Source organism: Electrophorus electricus, chromosome 19, assembly GCF_013358815.1.
Source record: "Electrophorus electricus isolate fEleEle1 chromosome 19, fEleEle1.pri, whole genome shotgun sequence".
In the NCBI taxonomy this organism is placed as follows: Eukaryota; Metazoa; Chordata; class Actinopteri; order Gymnotiformes; family Gymnotidae; genus Electrophorus; species Electrophorus electricus.
The window spans coordinates 8747153-8768855 of NC_049553.1; the positions used below are offsets into that span (position 1 = coordinate 8747153).

A 21703-nucleotide genomic window follows, 5' to 3' on the forward strand; every position below is an offset into this window, starting at 1 on the left:
AAATGCATCTATATCACAACAAACATAAGTAGATACTATTATATTTATATAATACTATTATGTAAATGTATATATTTATATGATACTATTATATAATATAATATATTTAATGAGCAAGAACATGACTTTAAAGGTGCAACAATTACATCAATTGGAGTTCAGGATAGGCATACCCTTCACTAAAGTATGTCTGTATGAACAAAAGTGTCACCAACAGTCCCTTTTAATAACCAGTTCCTGATGCCACATCAGAACCTTAGTTTTCTGTATATGTGCAGCTCTACAGGTAGTTTAATTCACTATATCATGCCATTTTAAAATTGGATTGTTATGTAAGTAAACAGTTTAAATGCTGCATGTTACATTGTATATTCTTATGATGCACTTTACTGTATATTTATTTCAGTGTCAAGCATTCAGTTACACCATTCTCTCTTTATAGGTGAAAGGAAGTATGAGAAAGAGAAAGAATATTAACACAGTATTGTAGAACACTTGTATGGGATATAAAATCCTCTTCCTGTCCCACCCCACCCCGTCCTGACCCTTCTGCCAGACCCAATCCTTCTTTTACTGAGTAGTGGATTCCCAATGCCTGTGGCTCATGTCACAGAGGTGTTTCATGTTGACAATAAGACCGTAATTTCTCTACTTACAGCATGGGGGTCAGTCCATCAGATCTTCAGACAGGGCTGACAGCTTCCGAGAAGTAATTCCAGAGCATTTTGCTCAGAGCCTACAATGTGGGTACTGAGCTTTTGTTGCTGAGGTTTCATTAATTTAGCTAGACAAGAGCATGGTGAAGGCCTTTCAGATGGTCTGTGCTTCATGTGTCCTATGGTACACATCTACAATCTTCTCCTTCATGTAGTTTCCTTCAAGAGAAAAGCTGGAATTACAAAGTGCCTTACAAAATGACCAGTCCAGCCACAGACTATTATAAATATCCTGACAGGAATAAGAAGAGGGCTGAAGTCATTTGTTGCTCCCTGCTGCTGTGTCTCCCATGTACATTCAGAGGGACATTTCATCACTCATTCCTGGTCCGCCATGCACAAGTCAGAAGGGCACAGGTAAATGGTTGTGAATGATGATAATACATCATGACATTTCTATCATTGGTCATGGTTAGGCGGGCCACCTGATGCACAATAGAAATATTCCTCACAGGTTTGTGAAGTATTAACATTTTTGGACTCATGCCTGCAAAATACCACACAGCAATAGAAAGGAGACATCAGCCTGACTTGTCTAATATATAATTGCATTAACTAATAAAATCGATACTTTTATGGGTAGGAAAGAATTGCTTTTTTTCCTCATATCAATTTGACAAGTCACTACCTAACTCTTTTGGCTCTACCATTTTTCACCTAATTAAAACACAAATGAGTTCCATACATGCAAAGGATCAAATGTGCCCTATCCTAAATTTTCATAGTTTGTTTAGGTCAACGTTAAGGTATTGATGTATGGAACATGAGGAGGACATGAGACATACAGAGTATGAGAGCACACGCAAATAGACACACATCAGCATGCCAAACATAGCCAGGCATCCGGTTTTCAAAAGCCGGCCCCATTCACAGCTATCCATATCAGAAGAGTGCCATACCATCTGAAAGGGGAGAGCATGTTTAATGGCTATCTTTGGCTCAGCTTGCCATGAATCTTCCATGTGCAAAAGTGTCTGTCCAAAAACAGAGGACCTAAAGTGTCTCATATGACATCACATCAGTGCACATTAAATGTTTTTTTCTTTGGTCTTTGATTACGGAATTTGTACTGAGCTGAGAAACAGCTTCAGACAGTCCTTGTAGCTGAGTGGTGTGACAAATTCAAGAGCAAATAATTTGTGCACATATTGACAGCTGGAAAGTTACATTTAGTGAAATAAAGCTTGAAAGTAGAAGAACTAAGTTAGTCGGTTGGTGGAGAGTGTACTCCTAATATAATTGTGCACATGATCAAATCCAAATGTTAAAGGTCTGAAACACCTATGCCATATGCAATATTAAAATCCACATATATTGTGTAGAACTAGCTTGCACATTTCATAGTAACATTTATAAAAAAGCACCCTAGCATACATCATACAGTAACACACTACTAGATGTTACTGTATTCAAGTCATAATCATGAAAAAATATGTAGTTTTATAATAACAAGCATATATAATGTACATAAACTCATGAATATCATTCATAAAGACCTTTTGCATACAGGATGCCAAATCCACCAGGCCCCAATCCCAGGTGCCATATTGAGTAATGTTATACATTCTCCATGCATAAGATTACCTCATTTATTCTTCTTTGCAAGCACTTTCTCCACTTTCTGCCTCTTGTATGCAGCTATTTCCTCCATTTGCAAGCCATGTGCCATTTCTCTGCAACATAATTTGGAGAGCATGAACAAGACAGACACATGCACATATCCAAATAGGTCACAAGCCATGGAATGACCCTGCCTTACCCTGACTTGACTTCAGGTGGGATGGGGAGTGGTTTGGTAAAGCCGTCCCTGCCGATGAGCCAGTAGGTCTCTTCTACGCCTTTGCCCTGGTGAGAAGAGCAGTGTGTGGTAAGAGAGAGTGCCTCTCCTACCAGCCTGTCAAACATCTAAGCACCAGTTCATTAGCCTAGTTCAGATGAAGCTTTACCTACTGGGACCAGGAGTAGAAAGATTCTGAATGATATGTTTCATTTTCCCATTTTGTATAATTGTGTTGGGGTGAAATTGTTAACTACAGGTGGGATGTCATATCCTATAGATGAGACACAGTGAATACAAAGCCCAGCTGCCCCATGTTAACCACAAACATGGTAGGTGTTACATAATCTTATTTATTTCACATCAGTATAATCAGCATACAATAACAAAGAAGGTTTGTAAAGACCAGAAATCATAGCTTATTAAACTGGGTGAAGAAAAAAACCCTATCTATTCATTCAGAAGATTTTCTGAATGAATAGGAATGGTGAATTTAGTAAAATTCATATTTTAATAATTTAATGTAAATGGTACAATGTGTTTCCTCCTTTTCCTTTTGTATGTGACAGACAAGTGTCCACTGAAGCTGAAGAATCATTTCCTTTTTGCTGATTTCATGTCATAACCCTGGGTCTTACCTTCAGTTCAGTCCTGGCCCTCAGCTGTAACTTATATCCTGCCTTCAGTTCCAGCAGGATCTGGACTGTGCTGGAGTGGACGTGGATCCGATATGCTGTAAGAACCCAAGAATGCAAGGCAGTTTTAAGAACAAAACCTGCAGAGACAAATGACCTTCACTAAATGTTCAGACAGACTGAAAATGCTCTTCACACCAGGGCTTGGACAGAGACCGTGGGAAGTAAGGCTGGTAACTCACACATGCCTGTGGTCTCCATTCTAGAAGCAGTGGTGACTGTGTCTCCAAACAAGCAGTATCTTGGCATGGTTAATCCCACAACTCCTGCTACACAAGGACCTACAGAGAACATTAACACACACACGCGCACACACACACACACACACACACACACACGACCGAGTTTCATTCATGTCCATTTCTGCTGAAAAAAAAAAAAAAAAAAAAAAAAAGATTTATATTCTGAATCTTCAGGGTGTAACTCTATTCTTTTACCTTGCTGTAAATCAATACAATCTCAATAGTTAAACATGACATGTTTCACAGCATAAATGGTCTGACCTGTATGAAGACCAATTCGGATTCGCACAGGAACATCAGGCATGTGTCTCATCTTAAATGTCCCCACTGTACTGAGGATGTCCAGAGCCATGTTTGCAACCTCAGCTGCATGGCGGGTCCCATTAGGCACAGGTAAACCTGAGGCCACCATGTAGGCATCGCCTATGGTCTCTACCTGAATGTGACAGACAAGAGGATGCTTGATACTGGAATATTAATTTTGCTTGACTAGTCTCAGTAAAGCAGGAAATGGAGAGCATGAGTTAAAATCAATTTAACACATAGATCTCATTACAGCCACATTAAACCACAGAGCCACTGATGTGTTACACTGGTGTCCATCATACACTCTGTGGTTACATTGGTCTAAGGGTATAATGGTGGTGACTCAAACACAGTTGAAGATGAGGACTACTAAGCCCGATGTAGTTGTTCTATGGACCTACAGGTGTTTGAGTGATACCTTATATACATCATGGTTGCTGATGATGGCGTCAAAGAGTGTGTACAGGTCGTTAAGAAGGTCCACCACTTCAATAGGCTCACTGTTGGCTGAAATGGTAGTGAAACCAACAATGTCACTGAAGTAGACAGTGACACTGTCAAAGCACTCTGGCTCCACGGTGGTGCCCATCTTCAGGGCCTCGGCCACCGACCTGAAGCAGGGGAACAGCCAGATACCATGTGAACCTCAAGACCAGAATTCAGAGAAAAGTAATAAACGTATGTGAAGCAGTTTGAAGGCAAAACACAGCTGCTGAACACAGGTAAGGTGATTCTGTGGAAGAGTATGCAAATGGAGGGTGTACAATATAAATTATGCACGTGAATGTGTTCTACTCACGGTGGCAGCATCTGTGTGAGTAGTTTCTCAGTCTTCTGTTTCTCCACCTCCAGCTCCTCCGTCCTCTCTCTGATCAGCTCCTCTAGGTTGGAGGAGTACTGTTCCAGCATCCGCAGCATGGAGTCAATGATGTTCGTTTTCTTCCCTTTATTTATGTTCTTGAACTACGGGAGAAAGGAACCAGCAGAAAGAGCAAAAAGAGACTCATATATAGAGAGACGAGTGCTGACCAGGCTCATCAACAGCTGTCCAAAAGGTATTCTGGCAGATATGAAAGTTATTAGAGACAAAAAATTTCTGGAGTGAAATATTCTTTTTTTTAGGAACATATTTACACAATGACACACTATTAATCTAACACTTAAATCCAGTACAACAATAAAACATTTCTGGAACTACAAATAGTGCAGCTGCTTCATTGAAACCCTTTCAGAGTGTGCAAGATGTTTTAAACTCAACCTTTCCAGGCCAGAGTCCTTTTAAACTGAATTTTTCCATTTAAAGTCTTTTTAATACAAACCCCTTTTTCAGATTGGCCTGCTGATCTTTTTAATAGTTCAGCACGATCATGCTTTTTCCCAGTCTAGAGTAAAATAATGTACACCTGATCAAAGATCTCCTCAAAGTCAGGTCTCCTCTCAGGCTGTTCATTCCAGCAACGTTTCATGAGTTGGATACACTCCAGGGGTGCATGGTCTCCACACACAATGGGCCGGCACAGAGGTGGAGGTTTCTGGACCTTTTGAATAATTTCTGCAGAGAGATATGGAATGTCTGTGACAGAATGTACAATTCTATATAAAAAAATAACATCATGGATTTTAAAACAGAAGCAATTAAAGCAAGTCAAGAATCAACTGTTGGCAATTGGCAATTGGAAATTACATCAGTGTAGTGTTATATGTTGGAATCTTGCCACACGCCAGTGGATTATTTATACAAATCTACAAAGAGGAATATCTGCAAGATGCTTACCATGGCCCACAGGAGCTAAAAGAATGCTGTACATTGTACATTCTGTGAGTATATTAATGAATTCCAACACTGAACTTTAAGCATATTGTAATGGTGTTCAGAAGTCAAGCAGCCCACCGTGAGCAGACTCCTCTAGCATGCAGAAAGGAGGCCCTCGCACCACCACTTCCTGCATGATGATGGCGAAGCTGTACACATCCCCTGGGAGACTGCCATGGAGGCCTGGACAGGAACCTCTCAGGCTCTCAGGGGCTGTCCACAGCAGCTCTGTGGAGGAGTGAGACATGCAACGGTCAGGTTTGATTTCTGTCACAGACGTGGTTTGACATGTAGAAGAACCTTAAAGCTCATTAGTGCTTATGGATTTAAAAATAAAACCTGTAACCACCACCATCATGACCAGTTTAGAGAAAACGGTTAAAAGACACTTGCCTTCAGCTGGGGGCTCCACATAGGGGAACTTCTGGGCCTGCAACACTTCACTGTAGCCATAGTCAGTCACTTTGAGCACAAAGCGCCCGTCAACCACACAGTTCCTAGACTTAAGCCTTCCATGACATACACTCCGGTGATGGAGGTATTTCATTCCCTGCATGCCAGAAACATTTTCACACAATGAGACACTTTGTAATCCGTCATACTGATCACATCAATATTAATGAACCTCTGTTTACCATGAAACTTGATAAAATGAAACATTTCTGAGAAAATATAATTCTTCTGTGCTCCTCTTTAGCAGTTCACAGCAGTTTACCTCATCGCACCTGTCATGACAAACATTCCTTAAAAGCTTTTAACCCCCATTTAAAGCCCACTCCTCCCACAGAGAACACCAACCTACCTTAATGAGGTCAAGCAGGAGAGAGGACTTAAACATCCAGTCCAGTTTAACATTATCATTAAGCAGCAGATCCTCCAGGCTACCACGGGAACAGCACTCTGTCATGATGGCAAAGACCCCACAGTCGTGGAAGAAACCCATGAAAGGGTTAACATTCTCATGTCTCATGTCCTTCATCTGCGAATGTGAGAGGAGCTTACTTTATTAAACATTATACCTGCCCACCACTCAAATGATGGAATTAATAGGAGGGAAGGGTCATTGGTCTAAAAGCTTAAGGGATGTCAGAATAAGATTTCAACTGTGATTCAGCATATTCTCTACCAATCAGATAGGAAAGAATTTGCTCAGGAAATATTTTTATGCAAATATGACTGTGGTGTCAAAGGTTCAGTAGTGCAAAAATGCAGACAGTCCTAACCAGTTCAAACATGTCACTGGTACGGGGGCTGATGCTCTCAAAGTTCCCATTGGGAAGTCTTTTCAGCCAAGCCCAGTCTCCCTGCAAACAAGAGGTGCAATCAGAAATGGATACCTTTAGTGTTGTATTTCAGTCTTTTGCCTGCAGTGTGCAGTGAATATTTTTACCTCATGGATGCAGATGTTGGAGTTCTCATAGGTGGCTGGTGGCAGACTGCACTCTGAGCTACTCTTCCTGGTGTCACTGGTCTTACTTTCGTCCAAACTTAGCTTCTGTTTTTAAGATTGTTAGTCTTTAGTGTGTGTCACTAATGTTTGGATGTGTGTGCGTGTGCATGCGTATGCGTGTGTGTGCGTATGTGTGTAAATACCTGAAAAGAATTACCTTGTTGCTCAGTGATGGACTGATGAACGTGACATCAGACAAGGTCAGTAATATTTTGCTTGGGCCCTGAATCAAGCGGATCTGATTGATTCGTCGCCTGGAAAACATGAAAGCAAAGAGAATTTCTTACTAATGACTAATTCCTACTATATGCAAAAATAATAAAATACTTTGTGTATCAAATGAAATCAAGGTGACTGTTACCTTATAAAGTAAATGCAGGCAATAAGAAAGAAAATTAGTAGATAGACACCGAGGACGCTGATAATCACATAGAAAAGATCCATACCTACCAAAAGAGGGAGAGAGCTTTTGGAATAAGCCATGCCATCATAGCACTGAATTTACATTCTATGCACGTGCATATGTGCTGTATTGTATATGTGTGCAGGATTTGTAGGTCCAAGTGCATCTATCCAAGGGTATCAAATGCATCTATCCAAGGGTATCAAGAGGGTTTTGAAGATGAGCGTGTGCATAAATCTTGAAATGTATGCGTTTTCATACAGGTCTTTCTCACCTCCACCACAGAGGATCCCAGGTGCAAACCAGCAGTCAGAGTCCATCCCAGGAGGCCCCTGTGGGGGGAAGTGAATATGGCGACCCAGGAAGCGCACCGTGTCTGCTTCCATCTCTATGCGGTAGCAAGGCTTCAGTTCCCATGAAAAGCCATCTGTATCCAGCACCACATAGTCCAACATGGCCGAGCCGGAGTCTGTGGTGCGGATGGGGTGGCTGAATCCTCTGATGGCCAGGTTACGACTGTGCCGGGCCAGGTTGTGCCCGGACCACCGCTCCTGGGATGCTCGCAGGCTTTGCACAGCATGTGCTACGAACAGGACAGAGGAGTAGATGGTGCCGAACAGAGGAGAGACCTGGTGGACGAGGAACAATTACAAGCAGAATGAAATTAGAAAAATAAACTTTTATTGAGATTATCTGAAATATGATATGTTACAGAACCATGAAATCCCACAGATGTTATACCGCTGTCCCCATCTAATCTGCCCAAGGGCTTCCACCGTCTTTGTCCTTTTCTCACCCCATGCGTTGCCCCCCTGTGTCTCCCCCCCTCCACCTCTTTCCCCCTCTCCCAGCGTACCTGGTGGGGCTGCACGTCCTTGGGCAGCTCCCCGTGCTCCTGTGCCTCGGCGTAGGCCTGGTAGAAGGAGAACTGCTGCGGAGACTCCGCGGTGAGGGTGAGCACAGCGTCGTAGGCGCGCATGGCCTTGCTGCCGTTGCCATAGTGCGCGAGCCGGGGCGGTTCAGGGTAGGGCAGGCTGTACTGCAGCGTGTCGTAAGGCACGAACACCAGTGAGCCATCTGTCATCTGCATGTCGTAGGCAGTCTCCAGGAGCATCTTCTGAGAAGTGCCCCCCACAAAGACTGAGTGCATACAGAGGATGACCACTGACGAGAAAGATAAAATAACATGTTAATGGTTCCATTTCAGAAATGGAGGGCAATTTATGAAAGAATGTCAAAGGGGACAGGAGGAAAGAAAATCAAAATAATACAATAACAAGAATGATCACTTTTTAGAATTTGTATATATTTAATTTAGGATTCTAACTTTTTTCTGTTTCAGGTGGTAAACGTGTTGTAGTGGCACAAGCAACTCACTGCGGAGGTGCTCTAATTTCTTGACATCAGCCAGGGTCTTGCGCATGCTGGCCAAGTCACCCCCGACAGACGCCACGATGCCGACAGGCACGCCGTGACTTCGCAGGGCATCCGCCAGCGTGCGGGCCGTCTCCCTCCAGATGTTGTCGCCCGAGGACACGATGCCCACGTGAGCCCAACGGAAGTGGCGTATGAGACGTAGCAGCACCCGTGCGGGTGAAGGCATGGTGCCGGTGAAGGCTGCGTGGCTCCGGCCATTGTCAAGCTCGTAGGCCATGCAGGACCAGGCGAACACAGCCGTGTACCAGTCCTTCCCTGCCAGAAACGCCGCATCACAGATGCCAGGATTGACGGGGCCGACAAGAGCGGACGCCTGCGTGTAGTATGCGAAGAAGTGGGAAAGAGCCTGTGATGTCTCACAGTCCTCCTCCAGGACGACGTAATCGAAGTAGGCCGCGGAGGAGAGCGTGGGGTCCCGGTTGATGCGGTTCACGGCAAGCTGTGCTGCTTCGCTGGGATAGGCCTTGGCAAAAAGAGGGTCGCAGGACCAAGGCCCCGCCACCCCGACTCGGAAGATGACAGCAGTGGATGTTGGAAGGATGAGGCACAGTAGGATTATGGAGGCCCAAAGGGACACAGTGGAACAGGAGGAGACATTGCAGTGCTGAGAAAGAGGTGGAGGATGTGGATCAGGGGTGTGGAGCTCTCTGCTGCCCCCTTCTGGTGGTAAACTGCAGAAGGCACAGAGCCACCAATGCATCTCAAGGCTTGGCCACATAGAGGGTAGATTGGTGCTCTTTCAAGTTCACTGGCTGTCACATCAGATGTGTTTTCGCTTAAACCTTGCCATAGTTCCTGTAACAAGAGGAAGTCAAACAGATGAAATAAGAATATTGTGCAAAACCTTCATAACACAAGTGGACTTTTCTTCCAAGAAGCTATTAGAAAATGTTTAAACAACATATCCAGAGTGTCCTATTGGTTTACAGGTGGCATATGATATAGGAATTAAGGCTAAGAAGAGGATCAGAACAATCCCATTAAGCCTTTTCCAGGTGTTATAATTCCATATTGCTATGAAATATTCATTCATTCATTCATAAATAAGACATTACAAGAGAATCCTTTTAAGGTGCTTTTTGAAAGCCCCTGCAGTGTAATGTTAAATTATTGTAATGTAAATATGCTCCTGAGTCGTTTGTATAAGTCTGAATTATTAGATTACCTTCAACATTTATTTCACATACTTTAAATGGAATTATGAGATTTCTTGCAGAAGCAATTACAATTATAATTATTATGTAAGCATGGCGGTGGCATTTAAAGTAATTCCTCTCCATGAAAGGCCTTCAAAATATTTACCTCAATCACACCAAACGTGCTATTTCCCTTATAACCTAAAGTAAGGGAACAATATTAATTTGCCCATACCTGAAGAAATGGAACTCACCAATTTTAGTTAAAAAATGAATTTGGTCCAGCCATTTCCATAGCTTTTTATTCTCAGCCAGGTAGGTGAGACCTACGGCCAGCCACCATTAAAATAATAGATAAATAAATAAATAAATGAAAAGTCTCTCGCTTAAGCAGGACACCTGGATCCAAAAGAAATCAGTTCTTCAATACTTGCAAAGAGCTTCAGTGTTAAGAAATGAATCCAAATATGCATGAGTGAAGCATCCAGATGAGAGTCAGTAATTGTGTAGGAGCCCCTGTCCGAGCTCTGGCCAGCACTGCCAAGTTTCCCGTGCCTGGGCTGACAGCAGAGCTTGCCCCCAACAAATGACTCTAAGATTAGATCAATCCAATTTTCAGCCAGCTGTACTAATCCAACTGATTTCATTCTATTCACTATTGTCCCCCAGGATTTCATGCTGTAAAGTCCTTGTGTGGTCACAATCAGGGTGGGAAAAAGCAAAGTATCTCTCCTGAAATGAGTAAGTATGAGTACACAGTCTGCTGAAGTGTGCTCGCTTAACAGAGACACGCACTGCATACCTGCACAGGAGGAAACGGCTATAATAATTAATCTAGTTCACGTGTTGTTTTAATATTGCTTCTTCCAGAAAACAAGCAAAATCCAACAATGGTTTTTCATTTTGATTGTCGAATGCATTTTAATGTTATGAAGCTTGCATCAATGGTAAATATCTGAAGAGGAAATATACCAGCATCTTATAAATATATTCGTGTTTCACTTAAAACAACATTCATAAACACATCCTTTCGACAGTTTTCCTAGGTCACTAACTAATAAGTCTTCTTTTCAAACTGGGAACTATTTCATTGGCTAGGTAGCATGAGTTTTCGGACTTTTTTTTAAAAGGAACAATTATTGGACTAATAATGTACTCAAATGAAAGAAAAAGTGCTACTCTATTAACATAATGAGAATATTTGCATTTTCTACAGGTCATAAACAATAAAGTCTCTAAAAAAACATTTTCATAACACCTTATAATTACAGATGCTCTTATTTGGCTGGAAGGCCAAATTAAAAAAAAACCTGCGAAATACTGAGTCCGTTGTAACATTGAATTGGCTTATAAAACTTTCCAGGTCCCCTCTGAATCATTAATAAACTGCATTCAGCACAAAAGATGAAGCTGGTGGCAGTGACAAAGTACTTCAGATCCGTCATGGGAAGAATGGCGCAGCACATGATGGAATGACCTCACGGCAACCATTGGTTGCAGTTGTTTTGAAGACCTTCAAGTGTATTCCTTATGGAGCATGCAAAATTACAAACTTAAGGCAGAAGCAGATGGCCTGCTGACGTGAGTGCCTGCAGCTCTGATGTCCATATAAAGCTGCATCAGGCCGGCAGAGCAGACAAATCTGTTAGCTGCGGACTATGGACAGAGCTGGTGCCACAAGCAGTTCTTGTTGGATCAGTCTGATCAAACACTACAGTAGCTACAGTAACAAATTCTCTATGGCCTGCGTAATTAGCCAAATCTTTCCCTGGTGCAGGAGAAGTCTGACTGCAGAGCAGCACCCATTCCAGTTCTTTATGTTAGTGCATTTTTATTTTGTGTAAAATGCATCACAGCAGACACGTACAGATAGATCTTATGTTTAGGACATGACAAGACATAACCGTTAAGGAAAAAGTCAATAAGTGGCATGAAATAAAACTAACTATACATGCAGTGCATACTCCAGCAGTGCATTCTACATTTCCTACCAAATACACCCATAGCATTAAGTAATATTTGCAGTAGGTACACCAAGGTTTTTGGTATTTTTATTTAGGTGCATTGTAAATACATGGAGAGGAGGAATATTACACTACAAAGCTATCATCTCTGGTGGGAATAAACACAGATGCCTGGGTTCCTGGCACTCATTGCTTTTAACCCGTAGTCCTGATGAAAACCATGCATGGTACTATGGGGATGTTGGACGTGGATAAACATCATTGTCTAATCTGTCTTTTTTACCCTATACACAAGCCCAGCAAAACCCAGAGGAGGTGCACTCTGGCTTCATATTGTAATGATGACATTAGTTCACCTTAAGTACAATAAGTCTGATTTTAAACTTAAAAAAATTCAGTTTGTTCAGTCCAAGGTGGATTTGCATGTTTTTGTTTAAATCCACGTTTTGCGATTTTTATTTATTTATTACTTTATTTTTTGTTCAAGTTCCAGGATTTCTTGGCAACAGGTGAGGTATGTGACAGAGACAGATAGAAGGAATTTAGAAAATCCAACAGCAGTATATTTTACTGGGCCGATTGTTTCAGCTTTCTTCGAATTTACTTGCAGTAACAGTTTATACAGATTGGAGGCAGTAGAATACAGTTTTGTACTCCAGAAGCATTGGGAGCTGAACTGGTATTCAAATTTACAATGATACAAACCTCACAACAAGAAATACTGTAAACTATATAAGAGTTTGGAACATAACTTTACATTAACCAAAATGGATGTCATTCTCAATGAGTTATGTCAGCATTTTTATCAACTGATCTATCCCCACTCTGGAGCTTACATTCTCTCTCTCTCTCTCTCTCTCTCTCTCTCTCTCTCTCACACACACACACACACACACACACACACACACACACGCACACACACACAAAATAGTGCTCTTTCCCTTAGTAAATAATTGCTTTCTTATGTTGGTAACCAATGAGAATTCTAGAGACATATTACAATGTTTTGGCAAAACCTTATGCCAATGTCACATCATTCACTGTTCAAATACTAAGATAGGAAAAAACATCTTTGGGACAAAATATTTTCCTTGACCGTTTGCTCCATAATTTCATCTCAAATGCCTTGTGGCCTTGTTTTGATATGGCTGTGTTCCAGGGTAAAGAAAGAGGGGAAAAAAAGAGAGAAGGAGCGCGAGAATGTAAACTTTCGCAATACATGTGAAAGTTGCACCCTTGTCCTTTGGTTAAAGCAGAGTCATCAACCATTACTGCACCAATCAAATATGCTTCTCTCAGTAGGTTAATCTCATTGGAAAGGCCACAGGGACAAACCTTCCCATGGGGCTCTTCTGTTAGGCATGACCTAGGAGGTGACATGAGAGACTATTTTAAGATGGAGCTCATTTTTACTGCTGGAGAGGCATCGTGGAAGACAGCCGCCTCTCATTCCGGTCTGCTTTTAAGCATGTAGGGTGAAAAAGATAAAAACCCATATGTGAGAAGCTTCTGAGGAATGAGTGCTGATTTAAGACCAGGTGTGCCCTGTGAAAGTAATTGTGTTCACCAGCACGTGAAAGGTTAGAACCGATCTTAGATCAGCAAACTGAGTCCAGAAGTTTGAAATGTAGTAGTCTGCTGTTAGTTTTTGATAGCAATATAACATATATAACAGAGGTCTCATCCAAAATAAGGTTCAGATACAATTTTGGCATAATAGATGTAATAACACACTGTTGGTAAGTTGTTGTTTAGTTGTGGTTTTTTATTATGATTAATATTATTTTACAAAATTGGCATTATTTTTTAAATCAGCAAATTCTTTGCATATTGCAACCCTGGGACTAACTGCATTGGAACCTATGATACAAAATCCTGTTGGTATTATGAGAAAAGTAGAGATGGAAGAGTATATAGAGGATACGTGCATGCTGATGAGATGGATGGGACCTCTCGCCTTCTCAGCCTGATAAATCCCACGTCCTCACCGACGTTTCTTTTAGAATTCACAGTGTGGCCTGTGCACAGGGCTGCACAGCACGCCCTCCATGCTAACTCAGTGCTTAATGTAAGAGGGTTTGATATGAAACCAAACAAAAAAGTGTCAGCGCAGGGAATGAAAACAGACAGCGAAATAGATGGAATATCAGGGTATCAGTTTTGCTTAAGAGTCAGACTAACATGGTCTTTCTCTGTTGTTATTTGGTGTTTTTCTTTGTACAGCATGAAAATCAAGCAAACTTAACTTTCTCCATTTTCTTCCTTTGCTTTTATTTGGTTTTTCTACACAATTTGAGTGGAAGAAGAGCAAGTGAGAACGAGAGAGAGAAAACTGACTTCTGATCACATTACAGCAAGAATGCTCGAACTCTCTCTCTTTTGATCAATTCTTGGACCCAAATCATCTATTAATCAACTACTTTTGAAATGATAGCATTCCGGATCAACAACAGAACAACGTTATTTCTATTAACACTCATTACTACCATTATTGTTCACCAGAGCATAACTAATGATGAGCAGGAAAGCATCCTAAATCAGCTGGGAGCAGAACTGGTTTTTGTATGGTAGGCCTTATGTGACACAGTAGTTTAGTGTAGTATGTTACACCAAAGCCAAGCAAGGACCTTGAAGACTTTCCACCAATAAATCTTGATGCCAATGCACTAGCCTTTTAATACTGATAAAGAGGGAGAAATTAAAGAAGTATGCACATATGTACAAGCACAGGCATATGTGAATTCCTATGCTAATACACTAGATTGTGTGCATGCACAGGGCTGTTTTATCCTGTGCTGATGCCCCGCTCGTGTCTCTGATCATGATTTAGAGGGGATTAGGATTGTCTTTGGAAGAAATCAAGGGCAAAGATCCAGAAACTTTCAGGGAATAGAACCTGGAAACAGAAATGGTGCCATATGGGCCACACATTATTGACAGAAAATGATGTCGAGCAGGCCAGCTATGTCGTTCGTGCAGACACACACCACCACTGCTGTCAGTCAACTGTTCAGGCTGTGGAATCTGTACGCATCATAAATCCAGTTCAGATCTGTCTGCATTCCTCAGGCCTGCTCGTATAACACGTTAATCCAAGGGCTGGCCGACCATCAATGATTTCTCAGTAAACAGACCAGGGCACTAGCCACGGAAGCATGTCTCCGTGCTTTACCAAGCACCTTGGTAAAGGGAAGCCATGCACATTTTTATGACTGTTTTGTAGTCACTGTAAGACTCAAGATGTTGGTTGCAACAACCGAAAGGCTATAAACCACAAGTCATCTTTCATCTCGTATATCCGCTTTTGGTCAGCAGCCCGAGCACTGAGGCCTTGCCTGATATTCCTGATATTCATGTCCCTCAAGGACACCCTTCCTCTCAGGGTTTCTTCGCTGATCCCCTCCCCCGTTCACAATTCATTTTCTCTTTCACTTCCTTCCTCAGCTCAAGTTCTCTTGCTCTTCACTCTCCCACATTCCCCCGTCCTCCCAGCTGCCTCCGTTGGGAGTTACTTCTGGTCAAGTTTCCTGTGCCTGCGATAACACAGGGCAACAAGCAGGGAGAAAACACATCCTGTAACTATTCCACTTCACAGCTGTTTCCCAACAAAATGCTGAGGGCTCAAATATCACTGATCATCTTTCCTGTATTAAAGCATGTTTTCTCAAATGGAGACAAACAACCCTTTTTCACTCCCACTGTGTGAGGAGACCCCCTCAGCTCCGATCATGTGCTTCTCTGCATGTCTCAGTGGCTATTGCTAATGGTGCTAACTGTCGAGAGTTCAGGAAACCTTTCATTGCCTGAATGCCAGAAGACTGCATACACTGAAAAATAAGAAGCAGCACTCATTTATAAATCAAGAACTAAGATTCAATGAGGGGTATCAAGTGGAAATCCAAATATTGAAGTGTGCAACTGGAAATCTGGAGAGCTGATTTGATCCAAATTCAGAAGACAACCAACAGCAGGATGTGCATCTATATCACTTCATGAGAGAGTGTCATCATACTACCCATAAACATTAAGCACAAGTTATGACAAAAGATCAGTGTGCTCACTCCATCAGAAGAATATCTCCACTGACTATCATACAGCATTTCTAATTAAACCAAGCAGTCTGCACATACTCAAAGCAATCGTAGCTGTCAGCCTGAGAGAACAGACCAACTCAGATAGAAGTCCCTGCTCCGAGTCTAGCCCTTGTGTTGTCATCGGTTCAGTGTTTCATCTCTGTTGTTTGTGGTCAAAATTTGAAGGTCTCTATAAAACTGTTTATAACACCATTTAAAATATTTATCTACACTTGTTAAATTACACCTTTAAGCAATGCCATTGTTATTTTGTTGTTATCACAAGATTTACAATCCTATTTGGAACGCATCATGTATAAACCTAACAAACGTTTTGCTCATTGTTTCTAAGGCCATAATTTTACGCCTTTCTGATTTTACACTCAAAACCCTTGTTAAACACTCATCAGTAGTTCCTAACATTGGCCTACACCATGATTCTTCACTTTAAATCACTTTGGGTCTGTGATTGGGTCACTTTGTTCCACCTCTGTAGTGTTGCTCATCTTTGGCCAATGCTCACCAGACAAGATGCTCAAACTTCATAATTTCATATTGTCACATCTCGATTATTGCAGCTCTCCGTTCATTGGTAACCCTAACCAAATCGTCTGCTCACTTCAATATGTCCGAAATTCATAACTGCAAACTAAAATAAATTCTCTCACATTCTAAATAATTCTTCCCACAGTACCCCAGTCCTGTTTCACTTACACTGGATACCCGTCCCACTATGCATTCAGTTTAAATGCCCTTAAACCTTTTGGGGGAGTGAGGAGGTGCCTTGTAAAGCAACCTTGAGTATGAGAAAAGCTTATATAATATGTAACTTAAACATATTATTATGATTATGATTATAGTTCAGAAAGATCTGATTTTTGAGACTCTCTGAGAGTTGTGAAAGTATTAATGTCAGGACAGGAAAACAGTCCTTAAGTGGGTGTGGGAGTTTCTAAATATACCAAGAATGATAACAATTTTGAAAAAAAAAAGATACAAAAAAACCCTTAAATCTTAACATTTTTAGAAAAGTTTTTTGTTGTGGTTTAAAATAAAAAGAAATCATATAACTCACATTCTCATCCATTCTGTATTTCACCAGGCAAGGTATGGAGAGAAACATGAAAGGTCAAAGATTAGGGGTCAGTGGCCATTTGCACTAAACGGGTGATAGGCAGTTGAGGTATTCCAGCCTTTGCTGCAGAGGAATGTAGGTTCATTCACACGTGTAGATGCTGCATAATCATCCTCACATGCTGGGGGATGGGCATCTAAGGTCAATGAGCAAACAAGCCACTCCACAACCTCTGCTGTGCCTTTGGAATCCCTGATACAGCAGACCTAGGTCAAAGGTCGTGAAAACCACCAGACTACATATAACATCTAGAGATCATGTTCTCCCTACACATGGAGTCTTAGAAACAGTGCATTAATAATCTGCCGTAATTGCTCTAATTTATAGGGCATTATTCCAAATATCTGTCCCCATATTTGTTTATAAAAATAGAAAACATTCCCATAATACAAACATGCCCATAATATTGATGATTTATAAAACATCTTAAATGATAGCAGCTAAAATCACAAACAGATTTAGAAAAAAGCAAACCGTTATGGGCAAATCATAATGTTTAAACTTTATTTATAAAACAGTGTTAATGATCCCATTATGCAGCCATCCACAGAAAGGATGTCTTTGAAAGAAATGTATCAACACAACTTTGCAAACTGTTCATGTGAGACCTTTTGACTCCTCAGCTAAATACTACTCAAGTAACAATAATGGCTGCAATATCCCCAACACGTCTCTGACTCAGATCCCTGGTGCAGTCATTTCATCACTGTCATCATCATCATCATCATCATCATCATCATCACAGGGCAGTCGCAGACTTCACCTTAGATGACAGCACTTGCCGGAACCTTCTCTTCAGCTCCTGCATGTTGGGGCTCTTGGGGCGGGCGAGATGCAGCCCACCTTTCCTCTTTTCCCCGTTCCCTCCCCCCAGTGCCCGGCTCACCTCCTGGCACAGGTGCATGAAGGCGGCTCGCACGCCCTCGTGGTTCTCCCGGGCTGAGGCCTCGAAGTAGGGCCCGCCAAGCTCGGCGGCCAGGGCCTCTCCCTCGTGGGCCGGCACCTGCCTGGCCCGTAGCAGGTCACTCTTGTTGCCCACCAGGATGATGGGGATGTTGCCACTGGGGTGGATGCGCCGCACGTGCTGGTACAGTGGCTGGATGGTGTGGTAGCTGTGCAGGTCTGTGATGGAGAAGACCAGCACGTAGCCGTCAGCCCAGTAGATGGAGCGGTTAATCTGCTCCTGGCAGTAAAGACCCTCTGCATCATCCTGGAACAGAGGAAATAAAAAAAAAGAGAGTGAGAGAGAGAGAAGGCTAGAGAGAGCAAGAGAGAATGAGAACTTTGATATTATTCCTTTATTATAAACATAATTTTGTTAGATACATTTGGCACCTAACACTGGTCTAATGCTTTGCTTATACAGTTATAGAGGATGACTTCATCACTAAGAGTGAAAAGGCATCCACTGTGATTCCACAAATTCTTAAATACCTCATCACCACTAAGGTGTCCTAATGAAGTATAAAATTTATATTACCACATGAACAATACATCAAAATTCTAATCTGATTCAACATATTTCCTACTACAACACACTGATTTGTTCTTTTACCCTTAAACATGTTACTGTTTTCCTTGTATTTTTACAATAAACATCAAACAACTCATAGAGTCTACCACACAGAGAGAACAGAGAGAGAGAGACACAAAGTGGGGGTGGCACTATGAAACTACACTAGGGCTTCAGGCATCATGTACCACGTGAACAAGATTTAGAAACATTTAAAAAAAGAGAGTTGGAATAAGCGTTACTAAGTTGTGGCAGTGAAAATTGTAGAATGACTACAGCAAGGATGTTATTTTCCTAATTGTACAGCAAAGGAGAGTTCACGTTCCCTTCACTTTCTGTGTTTCAACATCATGTTGGTCTCATGGCTTTAACACAGACGTCAGTGAGACAAAATAAGACCAGGAATGCCAAAACAAGTAGAGTAAATGAGCTAAGGTTAAAGACTTAACTGCTAAAAGCTGTAAGAAGCCATGTTTAATGTCAAGAGTGTCACATCCCGCTACCATAGCAGCATATGGTAGGGCTTTTTCCTGGCTACAGATTAACCTGGTGCTGAATAATCAGGCATTATCAGTAGGGAATGACTATTAACAAGGTCATTTAAAGTAGAACAGGTTTAATCTGTGTCTGAAAAACAGGTTATTGTGGTTCCAAACCTCCCTGTGCTACTCTATACCCCGTCTCAGCGTTACTGAGCTAATGACTGAACGCATCCACTTTATCTCCCCTCCCAAATTCTTGCCTTCCAGGCCAAACATTTGAACCAGGATTCCCCATGAGAAGCCTGCCGAGGTCCCAGAGGTAAAGAATGATTAATTACCTAGCACCGAGCTAATTCAACACACCAGCACAGCGTTAACTTTGGATGGACACAGAGGTGGATAAGGAAAGAAAGGAAGCATTCAAGACAGGCCTGGAGGTACCTGCAGTGAGACACAAGGAGTGTCCTGCACTTGTAAGGAAACCTGCTCCCCATCTAGGCTGATCTTCCTTGAGTACAAGGCCCCTAGGGGATAAAACAGATCTTATATATACACACACACACACATTTATTTATATATATTTATATATATTATATATATATATATATATATATATATATATATATATATATATATATATAAATATATATAAATGTGTATGTATGTATGTATGTGTGTGTGTGTGTGTGTGTGTGTGTGTGTGTGTTTGTTTTCCAATAAATCTTTATAGAGGTTTATAAAAGAGTGAATTACCTGTGTTTGCTTCATAGTCTCCAATGAATCTCTTGGTCAAAAACCTTACTATCAAGGCTGTAAATTTACATCAGAGAGCGTTAGCTTTTCTGTTTATACAACGTCGACCATTAAAACCTCCCCAAATCCGAGCTATACGGTTGAAATGGGAAAAAGCAGCACGTTATGTTTTTGTCGCCCCCCGGCGAAAACTGCTGATCCCTTTTTCTAACATACCAAACTTTCAAGTTTTAATTTCAAATCAGTACACTGCATTACTTATTGCAACTACCCTTCTTCCGAATTTGGAAACACGAATAACTATAAGTCAATGAAAGAAATATGGCTAATTTGTTTTCGTTCAATACACAAAACGCCACCTCTGATAAGAATTTAAAAGAGAAAACGTAAGATCCATAAGAATAATATGCGTTTAGTTTACTTTCGCGTGGAGTAGGAAATCATTCTATATATTGTATTATTATTACTATTATTATTATTATAAATATAATGACAAAAGGCTTTATTACTACCTGTTTTTCCGACGTTACTGGCTCCAAGAACGACTATTTTAACGTTTTTAGTAGGTACACAGTCCAAAACAGGGTACTCTGGTATAGGAACTAGCAGAAAGTTGCTAGAACCACTGGTCATTGTTCTTGTCTGGTCGATAAGACGCATTTAGAAAGATTTAAAAGCTGTAAACCTTATCCGGATGCATGAAGACTCATGTTTATTGCCTGATTACTCCAAACAGCCCTTTCCAAACAAGTTTGGCTCTAGAATGTGAGCGCCGCCTGGTCGATGATTATATCCACTTGAAACAATATCTCGACAAATCCTTTGAATCAAAAACAATTTCCTTCTAAAAGTGTTCTCCATGTATTTTATTCTTTTCCCGTTGTTTTTTTCTGATATAACACTTTAGATGTTAATACACCAGACACCGAAGAGGACCGACTTCAACGGACAGGACAGAAATACCCAGACAGGAACTGTTCTTCCGCTCAGGGGAGCAGCAGCGTCTGGATCATTCTCCACCAAGCGGAGGGCAGCTGTTGGGCGGATGACACCGATGACAAAGCACAATAATGCTCCGACAGTTGACTGAACTATTAGGATCTTTAGCTCGTGTTCTCTGCTGCACAAACATAGCATAACCTACGTTATACTAATGAAATTAGATAGATAGATAGATAGATAGATAGATAGATAGATAGATAGATAGATAGATAGATAGATAGATAGATAGATAGATAGATAGATAGATAGATAGATAATGATTAACGTGATATATTATTGTCTGCTGCACTAATGTATGTTTACTAATAAATAATACAGAGGGACGGACATACAGAAGGACGGGCAGGCAGACGGATAGATAGATAGATGGATGGATGGATGGATGGATGGATGGATGGATGGATGGATGGATGGATGGATAGATAGATAGATAGATAGATAGATAGATAGATAGATAGATAGATAGATAGATAGATAGATAGATAGATAGATAGATAGATAGATAGATAGATAGATACATCTATATAGGTTACATCGCACAAGAACGCTAAAAGTGATTAAAACATATTAAAAACGACAGTTAGATATGGTTTTGTAATATGTGCTTAATATTAACTTAATTGATTGGTTTAATTCATTTTTAGAAAAATTAGCCCTATTTTTATATTATCTAATGAGGATGAGTGCATATCCTCCGACCTGGTACGGAAATAGCCGAGCTTGAGAAGTGCCCTACGAGACACTTCGTGCGTTGCGCCGATGTCAGAGCCGACAGAGCGACACTCCCTCGCTTCTCCTCCGGCGGC

General features: G+C 41.3%; 2 protein-coding genes across 3 annotated transcripts; both read right to left on the reverse strand.

Moving 5' to 3' along the window:
* Positions 1 to 119: 119 nt before the first annotated feature.
* gc2 (guanylyl cyclase 2) lies at positions 120 to 9564 on the reverse strand. Its single transcript, XM_027008717.2, has 19 exons — positions 8780 to 9564; positions 8259 to 8566; positions 7677 to 8031; positions 7361 to 7445; positions 7157 to 7253; positions 6940 to 7044; positions 6773 to 6853; positions 6352 to 6528; positions 5943 to 6099; positions 5628 to 5777; positions 5140 to 5288; positions 4536 to 4699; positions 4155 to 4347; positions 3692 to 3866; positions 3371 to 3469; positions 3132 to 3226; positions 2476 to 2561; positions 2301 to 2389; positions 120 to 875 (listed from the first exon to the last, which is right to left on the reverse strand). The coding sequence occupies exons 1-18, from the start codon at positions 9555 to 9557 to the stop codon at positions 2302 to 2304; spliced, it is 3342 nt and encodes a 1113-aa protein (XP_026864518.2). The 5' UTR covers positions 9558 to 9564; the 3' UTR covers positions 120 to 875; position 2301.
* Positions 9565 to 13666: 4102 nt separating this feature from the next.
* rasl11a (RAS-like, family 11, member A) lies at positions 13667 to 21686 on the reverse strand. Of its 2 annotated transcripts, none has more exons than XM_027008727.2 (5): positions 20408 to 21315; positions 19896 to 19952; positions 19584 to 19666; positions 18034 to 18357; positions 13667 to 15472 (listed from the first exon to the last, which is right to left on the reverse strand). In XM_027008727.2, the coding sequence occupies exons 1-5, from the start codon at positions 20553 to 20555 to the stop codon at positions 15458 to 15460; spliced, it is 627 nt and encodes a 208-aa protein (XP_026864528.2). In that variant the 5' UTR covers positions 20556 to 21315; the 3' UTR covers positions 13667 to 15457. The 2 variants fall into 2 exon arrangements, with proteins under 2 accessions (XP_026864528.2, XP_026864527.2); XM_027008726.2 differs by lacking the exon at positions 13667 to 15472 and adding an exon at positions 21597 to 21686 and having other exon boundaries at positions 17638 to 18357; positions 20408 to 20929.
* Positions 21687 to 21703: the final 17 nt, after the last annotated feature.